The 17,726-nt window shown below is 40.6% G+C and overlaps 1 protein-coding gene across 5 annotated transcripts in view; it reads left to right on the top strand.

Annotated features, from left to right (window-relative positions):
• Positions 1–17,726, top strand: part of cacnb4a (calcium channel, voltage-dependent, beta 4a subunit) — a 315,102-nt gene that overhangs the window by 245,567 nt on the left and 51,809 nt on the right. For 4 of the 5 annotated variants that reach the window (XM_048535244.2, XM_048535246.2, XM_059647510.1 and 1 more), the window contains 3 exons: positions 4,547–4,623; positions 5,805–5,824; positions 13,201–13,281. In XM_048535244.2, coding sequence (XP_048391201.1) covers positions 4,547–4,623; positions 5,805–5,824; positions 13,201–13,281 — 178 coding nt within the window. The remainder of the gene's footprint in view (positions 1–4,546; positions 4,624–5,804; positions 5,825–13,200; positions 13,282–17,726) is intronic. The other variant, XM_048535245.2, reaches the window with a different exon arrangement.

The raw sequence follows: 17,726 nt of genomic DNA, 5'->3' as shown, positions 1-17,726 counted from the left end.
AGTTAATGGAGACCTTTTTTTTAGAGGCACTCAGAATTGAGAAGCTTTGAGAGAACAAATAGTGAGACATTGTTTCCTTTGTTAAGTGAGTTGATAGCTGCCACTCTTGGATTTAAAATAAAGGTCGCAAGAACCAGAAGGAAAGTCTCTACAACTTTAAAGAATTTGGATTTGGCACGTCCTATCTGAAACAGTGCTGGACTGAGATTTTGTAGCAGTTAAAAGTGATTGGACATGTATTTAAAGATGTCTAATTTTTGAGGGCTGTATGATGTCTTTTGACTCACTAGCTCTGAGCCAGAAGCTCAAGCCCCTATCTGAGACTCCTTGGCCACAGAAGATGTTTACTTAAACTGATTATCAACCCGCAAATCCTTGCAACATAACTAAAGCAGGCAATAAGAGTGGGAGGGTCTCCCAGAACTGCATGTGTGGTAGTGGCAAACCAACAGTCTCCTCATAATAAAGGACGTTATGTGTGGGTTCTCCTGCGGCAACCATCCTCCTTGCTTTGAGAGACTGTCAATTTTGGTTTTTAGAGTTGCAGAGTATGGGACAAAAGTGGACATGACTTTCAAAGCACAGCGCAGGCGTGAGAAGTTCAATGGCTTCCTGTGTTATAATATTCTATGATGCTGTGGCACGTTTCGTTATTAGATGCTACATTAAACAAGGCTTCGTGACTAATTGAACGTCAATATTTTCATACTTTACTGCATATGTTAATGCGAGTAACACACACTTGGTGCAATAATTAGGTGAGATCATGCTTTCAATTGCAGACTCCCAAAAAATGTATGTCAAAGCTGAGTCATCATTATATTGGAGAAAAAGACAAGTATTGCAGAACCTTTAGTGATTTTTTTTAACTGTGCAAGCAGCTCTATTTTTGAAGTAAAAAGCTGTTTAGAAATACTGGAGTAAAGTAGTCCTGGTGAATTTAAGCTATATTTGGTGGCGGTGGATTTTACTCAGCAGGGTGATTAAAAAACACTCAGAAAATGAGTGAAACTGTGCAAGTAACCAAACCTGTTATTAAACCTTGATTTTTGACAAATCACTTATTAAAAATGCTGTATTATAAGGTAGATTTTTGCTTCTTTGTTCAACTGTGATTTGTAAAAATAGTACAAATTTTGCTGTGGCCTTTTTCACAAAATAAATACCTCCCTGTATTTTGTTACTGTTGTGCATCTGTATATAACTTCCTTCCTGTATTTTATATTGTGCAGGTCTGCATAACTCAATCCTCCCCCAAGAGTTGCCTCAGTGGTGATGGTCTTATTTCCTATTTGGCTTATTGTCCAAGAGGGCACATTGACAAGAGAATCATTTGATGGCTACTATTCTCCTCTAATGGCCTACTCAGTTGCACAATTTGAAAACAGTAAAGGATATTCTTGTCAACTGTACATGCAGGGCAGTGTTGAAGGGCTAAGGCAGCTGCCCCAGTTCTGAGTTTTGGCAAGTTCCATTGAAAGGCTTCTTTCCGTGAGACCTAGTGAGATTTCTCAAGCCATTGTCCCCACACACACTTCCCTCACTCCCTTGGTGCTGTGTCCATCATCTCCACCTTCCCATCACAGCCTGGAGCACTTGTCACTGTCAGGAATGCCCAGAATCCCTGGCACTGGTGCCTTCTTTGAAGCCTAGCTGTGCACCTGGTAAAGTGCTGACAAGCAGGAGTTGCCTTTCGCCCTGGACTTAGTGGGAGGATATCCTCAAACAAACCCTTCTGAGGGCATGGAGATGGCATGTCTGACACTTCATTACACATGCAAATACATCTTTTACTATACAAAGACAAAACTACACAGCTTACACATCCTTAACCTCTACCCATAAATGTACCATTTCTGAGGGGGTGCTACATTTTCCCCCATGCCCAGTGTACCCTAACTTCATCTTATTGTTCAATGTGGGACAAACATGTACAGGAAGGCATTCAAACAATTGAAATTATTTACTTTTGTTCAGAAACGACCAAAGTGAACAGAAAAAAACACAAAGCTTCGCATTTGGCTCTGGGAAAAGACAGGGCCTGTTTGCCTTTCAAACACAAATAACTCTACAGTAAGTAAATGATCACCCTGTGTAGCTCATATGGAACCATGTGTCAATTAAGTCCTGTCTGACTTGTTGCACTAGACGCTAAGTCCTTTATCATGCAGAAGGTGATGTTCATCCTACTCAAAATTCTCATCTTCCTCCTTGGAAGACTGCTTCTCCTCTTTCAGTGTGTTGCCTCATTGTCTGCCTCAGCTGTGCACAGTGCAGAATGCTAGGATTATACGGCACACTTTGTCCAGAGTGCAAGGCTCCCCACATTGATCCAAGCAATCAGAACCTGATCAGCAGCAGACCTAGTGAAGTTACATATTTAGCAGAGCAGATAAGAATTTCCTACCCAAATGAAAGTCGTAAACCCATTGGATATTTGAAACAAAAATGAGACAAAGCCCTGGAGATCTGAAACACGCAAGAACAGAAATTGCTTGAGAAACTCAGCTGGTCTGGTAGCAACTTTGAAGGGAAAGCAGAGTTAACATTTTGAGTTTAGTGACCCTTCTTCACAAGAGTTTACATTTTGAGTCTAGGTCTGAAGAAGGGTCACTGGACTCAAAACATTAACTCTGTTTTCCCTCCACACATGCGACCAAAAATGCCGAGTTTCCCCAGCAATTTCTGTTTGAAAGAGCCTGACAGTTTACTGGGCACATTTACAGATTAATTCCTCCTGACAAACTACAGCTGCACTGCACAGGCAGGTAGGAGTCATCACAAAATCCTTGAGTGAAGTTCAGTGAATGATTGCACTGCTGTCAACTTTATGTCCTAATTTCTGAGTGGAACTTCCTCAGTTGATTAGTCACTGGCAAGTAATTCAGGTTCTGTCTGTTGCTGTTGATTGTATTTGTGATGGAAAGCCTTGGCATGATTTCGAACATTTTATTTCAGCGAATGTGTGATAAAAGTGATATTAAATCAGACCTACTCAACAATATAACCTTCTTAGAACTGCAGTAACATGGGGAAAGAGCCAAGGAGCAGGACGAACTAGACTGTTTTTCGAAAAAGTTAGCGTAGACTTAATGGGCCAAATGTTCTCCTTCTGTTGTGTAACGAAGAGAGCAGTCCTATGAGACAGTACAATGATGAGTGCAAAACCATACTAGGTATGGGATGAGAGGCAGGATTGTAGCTTAAGGTTTGCTTGGATGCTGCTGAAAGTCTTTCGTTTTCATTGAATTATCGTTATCATTTGTCCAGTGGAGATATGTGAGAGTCTTCATTCTCCTCTGTCTCAAATTCTCAATATATCCATGGAATTTAGCAAGAGTTATTTATTTCACAATGACTATGTGTGTGCACTTTAATTAGAAGCAAGAGTAAGCCATTTGACCTTTTGATTCTGCTCTGCCATTGAATCTGCCATGACTGATCTGAACTCCTCATTCTCAGCTAAGTCTGATAGCCTTTTCCCCTTCTTATCAACACCCTGTCTGTGTCTGACTTAAAAATATTCAAAGACCCCACTTCCACTGCCTTTTGAGAAAGTTTCCTACCGATTGATGGACCATCTTTGAGGAATTTCTCACCTCTGTCTTAAATGGACAACCCCCTTATTTTTAGTGAGTAACACCTAGTTTTAGATTGTCCCACAAGGGGAAAACACTTTACCCCATTCATCCTGTCCAGGCTTCCGAAGTTCTTACATGTTTCAACAACGTCCCCTCTTAAACCTATAAAGTTCAACAGGTACAAACATAGCTGTTCAACTTTTCCTTAAAAGACAACCCACTCTTTCCTGGTATTAGACTCAAACGTCCTCTGAACTACCTCCAATGCATCTGCATCTCTTCTAAACCAGGTGACACTGTATACTGTACTGTCTCATAGGACTACTTTCTTAGGAGCACAACAGAAGGAGAACATTTGGCCCATTAAGTCTGCGCTAACATTTTCAGAAAACAGTCTAGTTAGTCCTGCTCCTTGGCTCTTTCCCCATGTTACTGCAGTTCTAAGAAGGTTATATTGTCAAGTAGTTCTGATTTAATATCATTAATGTATTATTTGTGATTATGTTCTTCAAACTTAGAACTTCCAGAATTTATTGTGGGAAACAGCAGAACAGTGACAAAATTGTAATCTCATGGTTTCAATTTTGCTGAGCGCTGACAGTATTTGGGTTGGAGAGTCTGGTTTGTGAGCGCCCTGACTATAAATTTTGGATGCGTAATTTTGTATAATATCAATTGATGCCAAAACTCTGATACTTCACACTTTTGAAGAGTAAGTCAAATAAAAATAGGGTGAACATTTTAACCACAATAAGTAAAATAGCTTTTAAAAAGTGAGACTCAATAGGCCTATTAAATGGTCCACAAATTTGCATATTTTATGATAATTAATTGTGTTCATGATATAAATTAGAATGAAGTTGTAAGGACTTTGAACCCGTTCTCAATGTAAACTGAACAACCCATTATATTTTTATTGTTGCTCTGTCTCCCATAAATGTTTTTGAATTATTTTGTTTTATTAGGAAGTCCAGTGGGAACTCTTCTTCCAGCCTCGGTGATATGGTGTCTGGTACGTGGCGTTCTCCCTCCCCTTCTTCAGGTGAATTTGTTCTTGCTATTTAAATCACACCTGGAGTATTCAACTTGCAATTGCTCAAGTGACTTTAACTCTGTAGGTATTTTAAGGTATTCCAAGAATACCTGATCACTCTGTACATTGCATAGCAGAGTAAATAACACATTAAGGTGTTCAGCAGGTATTATAAACCATGAAATTAAAACTCGATTTGTTTATCAATATATGCTGTACTTTTAATGAGTTTCTTATTATTTTATTGATAAAAGGATGCCATTTAGTACGAAGAATGTGACTGAAAGTAGATCGAACCCAAAGTGGATTTCAAGCTCAAAAACAGAAGTTGCGGGAAAAGTGTAGCAGATCTGATGGCATCTGTGAAGAAAAAAATCAGAGTTAATGTCTCGGGGCCGGTGACCCTTCCTCAGAACTGATTTAACTCTGATTTTTTCTTCACAGATGCTGCCAGACACACTGAACTTTTCCAGCAACTTCTGTTTTTGTTCCTGATTTACAGCACCCACAGTTCTTTTGGTTTTTATTTTGGATTTCAAGCTTGTTTGGTTTAAACTTTGATGTCATTGCACCCAGTGTCTTGTTCTTCTCCCATGTTGAGCGTTTTTTTCATTTATTCAAGGGATGTAGGTATCGCTGGCTAGTCCAGTATTTATTGCCCATCCTGAATTATTTGATGTCAATCACATGTGGGCCAGGCCAGGTAAGGATGGTAGTTTCCTTCCCCAAAGGACATTAGTGAACCAGATGGGTTTTTCCCCACCATTTGTCAGGGAAATCATTAGACTCTTAATTCCAGATTTTTTTCTGTTGAATTCAAACTCCACCATCTGCCTTGGCAGGATTTGAATCCAGATCCCCACAACGTTAGCTGCATTTTGGGATTAACAGTCTAGTGATAATACACTAGCCATTGCTTTTCCCTAAGTTTTGAACCATTGATTTTACTACTGACGTTAACACAACCCAAACATTTGTACGTGTATGTAAGATGAACTCAGTCTGTTTTGGTTCCACAATTTAATAATTATGATGCTGTCGATATTATCTGAAATCATACGGAATATGATAGCTGAAATGACCTTTCATAATCAAATTCTCGAGATTTGATTCAACCAAATTTGCGTATTTTGACAGCCAGGACTAGACTATTTGCTCTTTAAACAAATGCATCTTTTTCCACATTGCAGCAAAACAGAAGCAAAAAGTGGTGAGTGTTTTTTTTCCATCATGTGTTGCTTTCATGTCTATCAACTTAATCAGAGAAAGTAGGAACTGCTGATGCTGCAGAATCTGAGATAACAAGGTGTAGAGCTGGATGAACACAGCAGGCCAAGCAGTATCAGAGGAGTAGGAAGGCCGACGTTTCGGGCCTAGACCCTTCTTCAGGCAATCTTCAGAAAATTTTACTGAAGAAAGGTCTAGGCCCAAAATGTCAGCCTTCCTGCTCCTCTGATACTGCTTGGCCTGCTGTGTTCATCCAGCTCTACATCTTGTTATCAACTTAATCAGCAGTTTTGTTTCAGTTACTGTCAGGCTATCACCAGTGAGGCTGTCAAATCCACTGAACCCTTGTAATAACGAGAGCTGAGTGTGTGTTCTAACGCACTAGACTACACCAAGTGAAAATGAATGGATTTTGGCCTAATTCTTGACACTCAACACAGACTTCTCATTAAACTTTAAAAAATATTTGATGCATGCTTTGCATACTGACGTGTTTATTAGCAAAGGGGTATTGAACCAGCAGGACCACAGATGACCACAGACTGAGAATGACTTTGCCAGCTGTTAGGGGGTGTCTAGGAAATATAAGCAGTGATTTGAATGTGGGGTAGTGCTGATATTTGAGGGATGAGGTGGATCCTGAATCCTGGCAGCATGGGAGCCAGGAGTTTTCAATTCCCAGGCTTCATTTACATTGCACCAGTGGGAAGTGGCATATAAAGTGCAGAGTATTGTAGGTACGGACAGAAAAGATGGTCCAGAGGACTTGGGTAAGTTTCAGAAAGAGCGTTCAGGAGGCTTTTGCCACAGCGGTGAGAGCAGAGGATCTGGCATGAGAAGACTAAACCTGCAGGCAGAGCCTAGAGGACTAATTCTGCTCTGCCAAGCCCCATGAGGAGAAATGAAAACATTTAAACAAGTTGACTTTTTGGACCTTCTTTGATCAGTCAGAACATCACAAATGTCTCCTTACAGACCAATGGTTAAAATAGTAGTCTGGCCCTAATCGTAACAACGGAACCCAATCTGCTTATTTAAAGAAGTCTGATTTCAGGTGATCTTCCTATTTGTTCAGAGGAACAGTTTAAAATCAGAACTTGCAGGAAGGCAAATATAACCTCAACTGTGATATTGACGCAGATAATTATAACTCTACGCAACCTCTGGATTAAAATTTCTACTATAATCTTAGAGCAGCAGTGCTGATCTTGTGTATTTACCAAAGTAATATTTTGTGATCCAATAATATTGTTAAAAGAACCAAATGAAAATCATCATTCCATCTTATTCAGTGAGACACCATTATGCCACAGATGCCCTGATGCCAAATGTTCACAGAATCACAGAATTGTTACAGCACTGAAGAAGGCCATTTAGCCAATCATCCTTACATTGTTTCTATTGCTTAGTGCCAATCTACTGTATTTTTCTCAATCCCCTGCACATTGTTTCTATCCAAATAGCCATCTAATGCCTTCTTAGATGCCTCAATTGAAGCTGCCTCCACACTTTCATTGTGCATTCCTGAACTGGTATTTAAGTTACTGCATTATATGACATCCAGGAGCTGTTAACATAATTCATTTAACCAAACAATGGATTCTGTCAAAATTCGATATTGGATAAAACTGCTTCAAAGTAAAATGCAATAACTAGCAATGACAGAATGAATATTCCAATAAACATAAATTACTCATTAGTTGGCAGGAGTATTGTGATCTACAGATGTAAATCTCAGTTCATCCAATGTTGCTTCTACATTTAATAGTTATAGAGCCATAGAGATGTACAGCACAGAAACATACCCTTTGGTCCAATTCATCCATGCCGATCAGATATCCTACATAAATATAGTCCCATTTGCCAGCATTTGGCCCATATCCGTCTACACCCTTTCTATTCATATACCCATCCAGATGCCTTTAAAATGTTATAATCATACCAACCTCCACCACTTCCTCTGGCAGCTCATTTCATATACGCACACCCACTGAATGAAAATGTTGCCCCTTAGGTCCCTTTTATATCTTTACTCCTTTACCTTAAACTTATGCCATCTAGTTTTGGACACCCCCACCCAGGGGAAAAACCTTTCCTAGTTACCCTATCCGTGCCCCTCATGATTTTATAAACACTATAAGGTCACACCTCAGCGTCCGATGCTACAAGGAAAATAGCCCCAGCCTATTCAGCCTCCCTACTTCTCAAACCCTCCAACCCTGGCAACATTCTCGTTAATCTTTTCTGATCCTTTCCAGTTTCACAACATCCTTCCTATAGAAGGGAGACCAGATTTGCACACAATACTCCAAAAGTGGCCTTACCAATGTCCTGTACAGCTGCAACGTGACCTCCCAACTCCCAGACTCAGTGCACTGAATAATAAAGGCAAGCGTACCAATGCCTTCTTCACTATCCTGTCTACCTGCAATTCCACTTTCAAGTTTCTGATGAAAGAAATACTTGTGAATTTGTGATATGTTTGCACCTGTTTGTCAAGTGTCTTTGTGACAGCAGGTACCAGTTCACAGAATGTCCACTGGCTTCAGGCTGAATTTAGAGCCAGGATTTCAGTTCACATTTTTGTGCTGAATGTCTTCACATTTTGATATCTTGGCTGCAACTAACAAGAAAAAAAATGATAGAATTTTGTTTTTTTTTTCTGAATTAATTTCTTGTAACTGTTTCCCTGCATTGTCAGAAATTAAAAAGGTAGTTATGGGATTTACTTCTATGTCTAGCAGGATTTCCAGAACATGGGAACATAGAGTTAAATATTAGATAGAACAGTTTTTTTTTGGATGTAGGATCTTTAATATTGTGTAACCTGTGTCCCTTTCAATCAAAGTAGGCAACATGTAAACTTTGTGTATCCACCTCATATGAATCAGTGAGTGTGATTATTGTATTGCTGTTTGTTTCTTAATACTGCCAAATGTCCTCTGCGCACAGCAAGGAATCCTGGCATTGTTGTTTGAAGGCTTCATGGCACTGTTTGCACGCTCTTCTTGAAGGCAAGCTGCATCTTAAATAGCTGTTGATCAGAAAGATTACTGCAGTATAAATTCTTGCAAAATGGCAGGTGGATCAACGATGACCAGTGTAGTGCAAGAGACATTATTGCTACAGGTGGGCAGGAAGAAAGGTGGCATGGACCCTCAAGAACCAAGCTCATGAAGAAAAAAATGGCTAGAAAGGTTAACACCAGAATCTTGACGAAACACCTGGCAGCAGTGCAACAATCTGATGACTACAGGCATTTAGTCATTATCAACGTATACACCTTCACATTATACCTCCGAGACGCAGCATTACCAGCCTTTCAGTCTCTCTGATACATCACACGCACAGCAACATTCTTTGGCATTCCAATTAATACCTAACATTCAGGTACGCGGCCTCACTGTCACACTTCTAGCAACACTGCCAGTTTTATGCCCACCTCTCACTGCCTCAAAACATTGTTCAGTTATGCTGGCATAGCACTCTGCTACACAGGCACCACCATAGTCTGACAGAGTGCCCTCTCACTTTCAGGACAAGATTGCACACAGAAGATAGCACAAGAGAACAGGGGGTACAAGGAAACCTACAACTTCTGAACGCTACAATAGTAGTGTTTCTCCACCTTGTAGTTTAGGTTATGAAAGAGCCCACAGCAATTCATGTCAAGGAAAACATTGAGGTGGATGGCATCTTTCTGCCCATACGCCTTTTCAACTCCCAGGACATCATCCTGCCATCTGACATGGTTCCCAGGCTATTGGTTGTGTGACAATAGACTCTTTGTTTCTAACCCAACCCCTTCCTGCACACCAGCCTTCTCCATCTGAATCTCTGCTGGCAAGCTTCCTAGGCCTACTCCCACCCACCCAGCTACAGCAACCTCCGTAGGAAAACAGAGTTTAACTGCACAGCACTGAGGGAGAGATCCCATAACTTGGTCTAATGGCTGCTCAGATACTGGCATTGAAATAACTTTGGAAGACAGATATAGATTTGGGATCTCTATGTGGTGAGTCATGTGGGAGTGACTAAATTGCAAACAGGAGGGATCAAAGAGGTTAATTTCCAGTTCACTGGTAGGCAAAATATCAGATGAGTGTTGTTAAAAAGGGTTAAAAACCTCACTGGGGCAGCATACAGGAGTGAATTGAATGGGAATACACACAGATGCCTATTCCTTTGGCTTGCCTGCTTTCACTGTCAAGGAGCATGGCGATGTACCACACCCAGTAGGCAAAAGGCATCCTGCAGAACCTACTTGGCTACTGTCTATGCTCAGTTGCCACATGATATTGTAGATCCAGGTCCACTGCCATTCCTGCCCAACACACTGCCTCCCCACATCTGATGCAGCCCTTACTTATTCAGATCACCAACTCCTGTGTTCTCCTGTGAGGATAACACATCACCACCTGTCAAATTCACAATCTCACCAAAAACAGCTCCAGAAACACTCTAGAATTCTTCCACTTTGCAATGGATAAAGTTCAAAACTAAGTTGCGATTAGGATATTTGATCTTTTAAAGAACAGTGTTCACCTTGCAGTGTCATGCTGTATAAATGAAACAGATGCTGCCAAGTCAGTTTATTTGTTGGTCAAATTTGATATGCTGGCATAAGACTGTTTGTGTCTTGCTATGAGTTATTGGGTTAGTCACAAATCCATGCCTTCTGGCACATGGGAGAGAAGGCTGCTAGCACCCTAACTTGTGCAGTGCACCACATGGACCACGCAGGCAGTGGCCAATGGTGAGTCATATCCCGCAGCACTCACACCTAGGGAAATGGAGACAGGCATTTGTAGTTCCGCTAAAAGAGGCACTTCACTATTGAATTTTATACCCACTAACTTAAGATTGAAACAGAGGCTGTGATAGAAACACACATCAAAAAATCTTCACACACAATGGCATATGACAGTGTGGAATGAACTGCCTTAAAAGGTGCAGAATCAACTGATGCACTTTAAAAGGACATGATTACTTTGAAAGTAAGAGACAAAAGGAATGGACAGAGGACTGAATTTGAGGAACTGAAAGGCCGACTTGGAATGGAGACCCGAATCTTGTTTTAATGTTTACAGTTCTCACAAGTGGACTTGACTTGCTGTATTTGTTCTGCACTCAGCTGTTTTACAGCTGTGTAGCCAGATGGTTAATTACCCTGAGATAACAAGGTGTGAAGCTGGATGAACACAGCAGGCCAAGCAGCATCAGAGGAGTAGGAAAGCTTGACGTTTCGGATCGGGACCCTTCTTTCTGAAGAAGGATCCCGATCCGAAACGTCAAGCTTTCCTGCTCCTCTGATGCTGCTTGGCCTGCTGTGTTCATTCAGCTTCACACTGTGTTATCACAGATTCTCCAGCATCGGCAGTTCCTACTATCTCTGGTTAATTACCCTGTCTGTGTGTTGTGATTTTAAAAAAAAGAGAAAATTGCTGGAGGAGGTACCCACAATTTCTCACTGTATACTTCTAATGGGGGACCCTCCACACTGGAAGTACACATTTAGCACATTAGTCTTCCAGACTCAAATGGTACTCAGGAATATTTGTCATTGCACATATTATCAGAACTAACCTGTTTTCAGAGTAAGTGCATGAGACACAAAGGTTTGGCAAATATTTAACAGTGGAATTGTCAAAGCTAGTATGTTCCTCAACTCAATCAATTCTTTTCAACCCTGGTGTCAAACGAACTTACCAGTGTTTATGAGATATTAAGGTGTAGAGCTGGATGAACACAGCAGGCCAAGCAGCATCAGGAGCAGGAAGGCTGGCGTCTTGGGTCTAGACCCTTCTTTGGAAGAAGGGTCTAGGCCTGAAACATCAGCCTTCCTGCTCCTCTGATGCTACATGGCCCACTGTGTTCATCCAGCTCTACACCTTAATATCTCAGATTCTCCAGCATCTGCAGTTCCTACTATCTCTTACCAGTGTTTATATTCATTTGTCCTTTTATAGGTTGAATAAATAAATACATAGAAAGAGCTGAATAAATAATTGTGCAAAAAGTTGATCTAATTCACATTTTTTTCAAGTAAAAACATATTCCTACCTGAGATGCTTCCATTCATTTTTGTATTATTTGCTCTTTCATGGGATATGGGTGTCACTGCTTTCTAGGCTAGCATTTGTCACCCATCTCTGCTTGACTCAAAAAAAGGGCATGAGGATGCTGCAGGCTGTGTGGTGGAGATGCACCCAGAATGTTGTTAGTGAGGAGGCTCTATGATTTATAAACCTATGTTTTAATCTCTAGTTATGTTTAGCTGGTCAGCAATTACCAACTAACAGTCCTTTTGACATTCAGTGAAGCCAGCTGTTTACTACTATTAGTTACATAAATCAAAAGCCTTGCCTAAATTAGCAGACCAAAATGATAAGAAAATAAATTGCAAATGAATGTAATTTTTTTAATTTCCTACTTATTTCACTATTTATTCCAGATGATAGTTCAGTAAAAGCATTTTGATGTAGCTATTGGATTGTGTCTGGCATGACCCCAGTGTAGCTAATGTTGCATGTGCCTAATAATGGCTCATTCAAGTTAGTCTCATTAGCATATCACTGCTGGGAACTGTGGTTATTCCCCTGGCTGCACCAGCAGCTTGCCAGCCATGTCAGCGGACTGGCTTTGCCTTGCTCGGACAATTGCCTATCACCTCAGGTTAACCTGGAAGAGAAGTGGGCAGTCTCAATGTGGCTGTGGGTACAGCAGTTCTGCCTTTCCTAACTCCAGTTAAGGCAAGTGGAAAAAAAACTTTCAAATCTACCTTTCAAATGGCAAACCCTGGTGGTCTATTTAAGAATTACCTGTCTGACTGCTGTGCACAAATAAACCTGATAGTATCACTTAATGCTGCATCTAACAGTGTGAAAGATTTCCAACGCACTCAGTGTAATATTTTCTAGTGATGTCCTCCACTAATCTTAAGGGGGTCTCCTATCACAGGTATCTTTGTAACATAATCTCGCATCACCTCCTGGTGGAATTTCCTGAGTAATAATTTAGAGGGTTTTATTATGGATCAAAGGAGCCATTCAATCTACGTGGTACTCAGGTTAGCCCAGTGAATGTATTCCATCAGGAAACTCTGTTGGACATCAAGAAATTGGCCTATCACATTCCACAGAGGAATTACTTTGGAAGGTGAGTTTCTTAACAAGATCCATTAATGTTGTGAGGAACAGAAAGATGTAAACACAGGAGGAAGATTAAAAAACAGGAGGACGCACTTGCAATGCAATGCACTGAAGTATCATTGCCACTTAAATCAGATATTAGCTTGTTTTAACTATGGTAATTTAACGAGTATTCTCATGCATCATTACTGTTTTTAAATTAACACAGACCGAGCACATTCCGCCTTATGATGTGGTACCATCCATGAGACCTGTTGTGTTGGTGGGCCCATCGTTGAAAGGTTATGAGGTAAGGAATACTGCTGGATTATATCTGTCATCAGTCATGATGAAAACAAAGTGGGGCAATTGATAATTTATGAGTGAAGTTCTATTTGCAAATTTGAAGATGGCACTAAAATAAGTGGGAAAGTATGTTGCAATGAGAAATAAATGGATTTGGATAGGTTGGGTGAATAGGCCAAAATTTGGAAGATGAAGTTTAATGTAGATAACTGTTAGGTTATCCATTTTAGTTAAGGAAGAAAAATGCAACTCATTATCTAAACGGAGAGAAAGCTCAGAGTGCTTTTGTGCAGAAGGATCTGGGTGTCCTCATACATGAATCTCAAAAAAAAAGAATGAAGGTACAGCAGGAAATAAAGAATGTTGGCATTTATTGCTAAAGAAAGAGTATTAAATTTAGGTAGTGATGCTGCAACTACACAAGGCATTAGTGAGACCGTACTGGGAGTATTGCAAACAGTTCCCCTACTTGAACAGGGATGTAGTCGTATTGTCGGCAGTTCAGTGGATTGATTCCAGAGATATAAGATATGTCTTATGAAGAGGGATTGAGCAGTTTAGGTCTGTACTGTCCGGAGTTTAGAAGAAGGAGGAGATCTAATTAAGGAGATTGGCAAAGTAGACGTAAAGTGGATATTTCTCTTCTGGGTGATCTACAATGAGAGGCCATAATTTTCAGATAAGGGATACCAGGTTTAAAACAGAGATGAGACGAAATTACTTCTCTCTAAGTGTCATGAATCTATGGAATTCACCACCCCAGGGTGTGGTGCATGCTGGGACGTTGAGTATATTTAAGGAGGAGATAGACATTTTTAAGTGGTAATAGATTAAGGGGCTATGGAGAGTAGACAGGAATACTGAGTTCAGCCACCATCATATGGAATGATGGACCAGGCTATAGAGTCGCTGAATTGCCTGCTCCTGGTTCTTTTTTTTTCCACATAGCTGTGAACTACCACCACAGATTTTTAATTGAGGCATTCATGCTGTGACTGGATAGTGGAATCATACAATCCCTACAGTGTGGAAAGAGATTATTCAGCCCAGCAAATTTGCACTGACTCTCTGAAGAGTATCCCGCACAGACCTACTTAAACCATAATCCCACATTTACCATGGCTAATCCATCAAGTCTGCACGTCTTTGGGGGGGAAGAAACAACAGCAAATACACACAGAGAAGGAGAGGATGTGCAAACTCCACACAGTCACCCCAAGGCTGAAATTGAACCTGGGTCCCTGGCATTGACAGTCAGGAGTGCTAACCACTGAGCCATCATGCCTGGTTCAGATGGACCTGAACGTGGCAGTTAGTTTAAACAGTGTATATCTGATTTACTCACAAACCTCTTGTGATCTTCATCTAATTCAGGGCTATTATGTTTTGGTTGCTCAGCAGAACAGTGAAACTGTCCATAGTGTGTTTAACTTAATTTCTGTATTTTCTCCCACCTGAAAATGTCTGACTATTTCTTTGGATTCACAAAGATATTTTGTCAATCAACAACTCAAGCCCACTGGTGGGTTCAGTTTCTGCAGCGTTTTAGCTGACCTTGTCTACAACATCAGAAACTAAACCAGAAATTGCTGGAAAATCTCAGCAGATCTGGCAGCATTGTGGAGAGGAATCAGCGTTAATATTCGGGTCTAGTGACCCTTATGCTCTGAGGAAGGGTCACTAGACCTGAAATGTTAACTCTAATTTCTCTTCACAAATGTTGCCAGACCTGCTGAGCTTTTCCAGCAACTTCGGTTTACGTTTCGAATTTACATCATCCACAGTTCTTTCTGTTTTTATTGACAAAATATCTGACACAGCAATGCTCACGAAAAATAGTGAGCACTTGTTCCTTTGAGTTATGCAGAATTTTGCTGCATCTTTATTATCTCCAAATTGGTGGGAAACGTCACAATAACTTCAGATTGGGCTAAAATACTAATTCCAAATTAGTTGTGAAGTTGTATAACACCTGAAACAAAACAACAACTGAGATTGCAGTACATCATTTAATTTTCACAGACTGTTGATTTGTTCTATATAGTAAACATAACATTTTTCGGTTTTGGTTTCTGTTGCCTAATAACTCAATACATCGCATACTGTTATGGTCCAGACCAGACACACAAAATATTGAGAAATCTTCACCCTAACCTTTTCTTATTTTAAAGGTAAATGTCAAATGCTGTGGCCCAGATGCAATTCGATTGGCCAAACTACTTGATGTTAAACAAAACATAATTTATTCATACACTATAGTTAAAATACGACAAAAGAAAGAAGGATTTAGAACAAAATAACTGTATTTGAAAACTTAACAGAATAATAGTTACAATAACTGTCACTAATTAACTGTTCCAATATAATAACATCCCATAAACACACCCTTGGCAAAAGGCAAATTCAGAAAACAGATCTTGTCTCACATGTAATCCAGCAGCCTAGTAAGAGAGCCCCCCGCTTCTGGTTGTAATTGAGAAAGGGAAAAATGTGTTCCATTTCTTCAAGACCCCAACAGCAACTGCTGCTGAAAACCAAAATCTAAAAACTCCTGGTTCTGAAGATGGGAGCTTGACTGCACCCGTTCAGGCTGCGTTTATTGTTTTAGCTTTTACAAAAATCGCCCAAGGCTTCACAAGTTGTTTATCTTCTCATAGATTGCTGACACCTATCGCCTAAACTCCCTTTCTGTATGAAACCAGGACAAAGCATACCTCTTAAAGCCATAGCATCATCACAATTACTGGGAGGGTGATGGCCTAGTGGTGTTATCACTGGATTGTTTGTCCAGATGACCCAGATAAAATTCCGGGTACCTCGGTTCAAATCCTACCACGGCAGATGGTGTAATTTGAATTCAGTAAATATCTGGAATTAAGAGTCTAATGATGACCGTGAATCTATTACCGATTGTTGGAGTAAACTCATCTAGTTCATTAACTGCTATTCTGACCTGGTCTGGCCTACGTGTGACTCCAGAACCACAGCAATATGGTTGACTCTTAACTGCCCTCTGGGCAATTAGTGATGGGAAATAAATGCTGGCCTGGCCAGTGACACCATCATCTAGTGAATAATGTAAGGTTTATAAGACATGCTCAGCATATTGTCACTGTCATAACATATACCTATTGGTCTAGTGGTTAGGTTTTGGCACTTTCACTGCTGCGGCCTGGGTTCAATTGCCGATCAGGGAATAGAACTTCCACCTTATTAATTCAATGTGGTGACAGCACTCCTGACTAGTTTGCTTTGTGGCAGCACGGTGGCTCAGTGGCTGGCACTGCTGCCTCACAGGGACCTGGCTTCGATTGCACCCTCGGGTGACTGTCTGTGTGGAGCTTGTGCATTCTCCCCCTGTCTGCGTGGGTTTCCTCCAGGTGCAGTGCTTTCCTCCCACAGTCCAAAGATGTGCAGGCTAGGTGGATTGGCCATGCTAAATTGCCCATTGTGTTCAGGGATGTGTAGATTAGGTGGGTTATTAGAGGGGTGGGTGTAGGTAGGATGCTCTGAAGGTCGGTCTGGGCCTTGTTGGGCTGAAGGGCCTGTTTCCACACTGTCGGGATTCTATGATGATAACTGAAATAACTCCACAGAGACCGGTGTCCCATCACCAAGTCACACTTTATTTGCTGCGGGGGATGGGGGTGAGTCCTTGACATTGCGCCAGCCAGTTCTCAGAGTGATGAGGATGCTTGGCACTCTTGACACTCTTGCTCTTATCTGCCAGCCAAGGCTCCCTTATTGGACCAGTTCCAACAACCCCAATCAGGGAACTCATTCCGTGTGATCCACCTGGCTACCATTTTTACAATCTCTACAATAACTTGTGACCTGAGGATGTAAAAGTGTCCATCTCCACCTGAACTGGGGTCTTGAAGCAAGACATTCTGTTGGAAGCTACTGTTTGTAACTGAACAGATTAGCATTAGCCCAAATGCAGAAGTCGCTGCATTTGTATTATATGTATGTATCCTAGGAGTTGTAATACACATCCTTTTGAATCTTTAAATGCTGTGTTACCCACTTCTAATTGTTATGTTGCTGGAGCTAACATATCTAATGCCTTATTAGATACAAATACCTTGTTGAAGCTAAAAGCTGACAACATGATCATAGATCACGATGGCATATCTTGTTCTTTTGAAACTATTTTTATTGGAATTTTTTTAAGCTATAAGCTTATCCCGAAGGTGACTCAAAGCCCATTGGAGTTTCAGCTCCTGGGAGCAAAATGAAGCTAAATGTTTGAATCATGATTATTCATGCACTTTGTCATATGGTGTATGCAGATTAAGCAACTTGTTACATTTCGAAACATGTATTTTCCTTGTTAAATAATTCTTGCTGAACGGACACACAAATCTTTTTAAAGCAGCAATTGTACAAATTTTTGATCAGGTGTAGTTTTACAATAGAATACAAATCGCTAGGTTTTGCCATTTCGAT

Source organism: Stegostoma tigrinum, chromosome 7 (genome assembly GCF_030684315.1).
Source record: "Stegostoma tigrinum isolate sSteTig4 chromosome 7, sSteTig4.hap1, whole genome shotgun sequence".
NCBI classification, from domain to species: domain Eukaryota; kingdom Metazoa; phylum Chordata; class Chondrichthyes; order Orectolobiformes; family Stegostomatidae; genus Stegostoma; species Stegostoma tigrinum.
The sequence above is the reverse complement of the archived record's forward strand: the minus strand, read 5'-3'. Positions and strand labels throughout refer to the sequence as shown.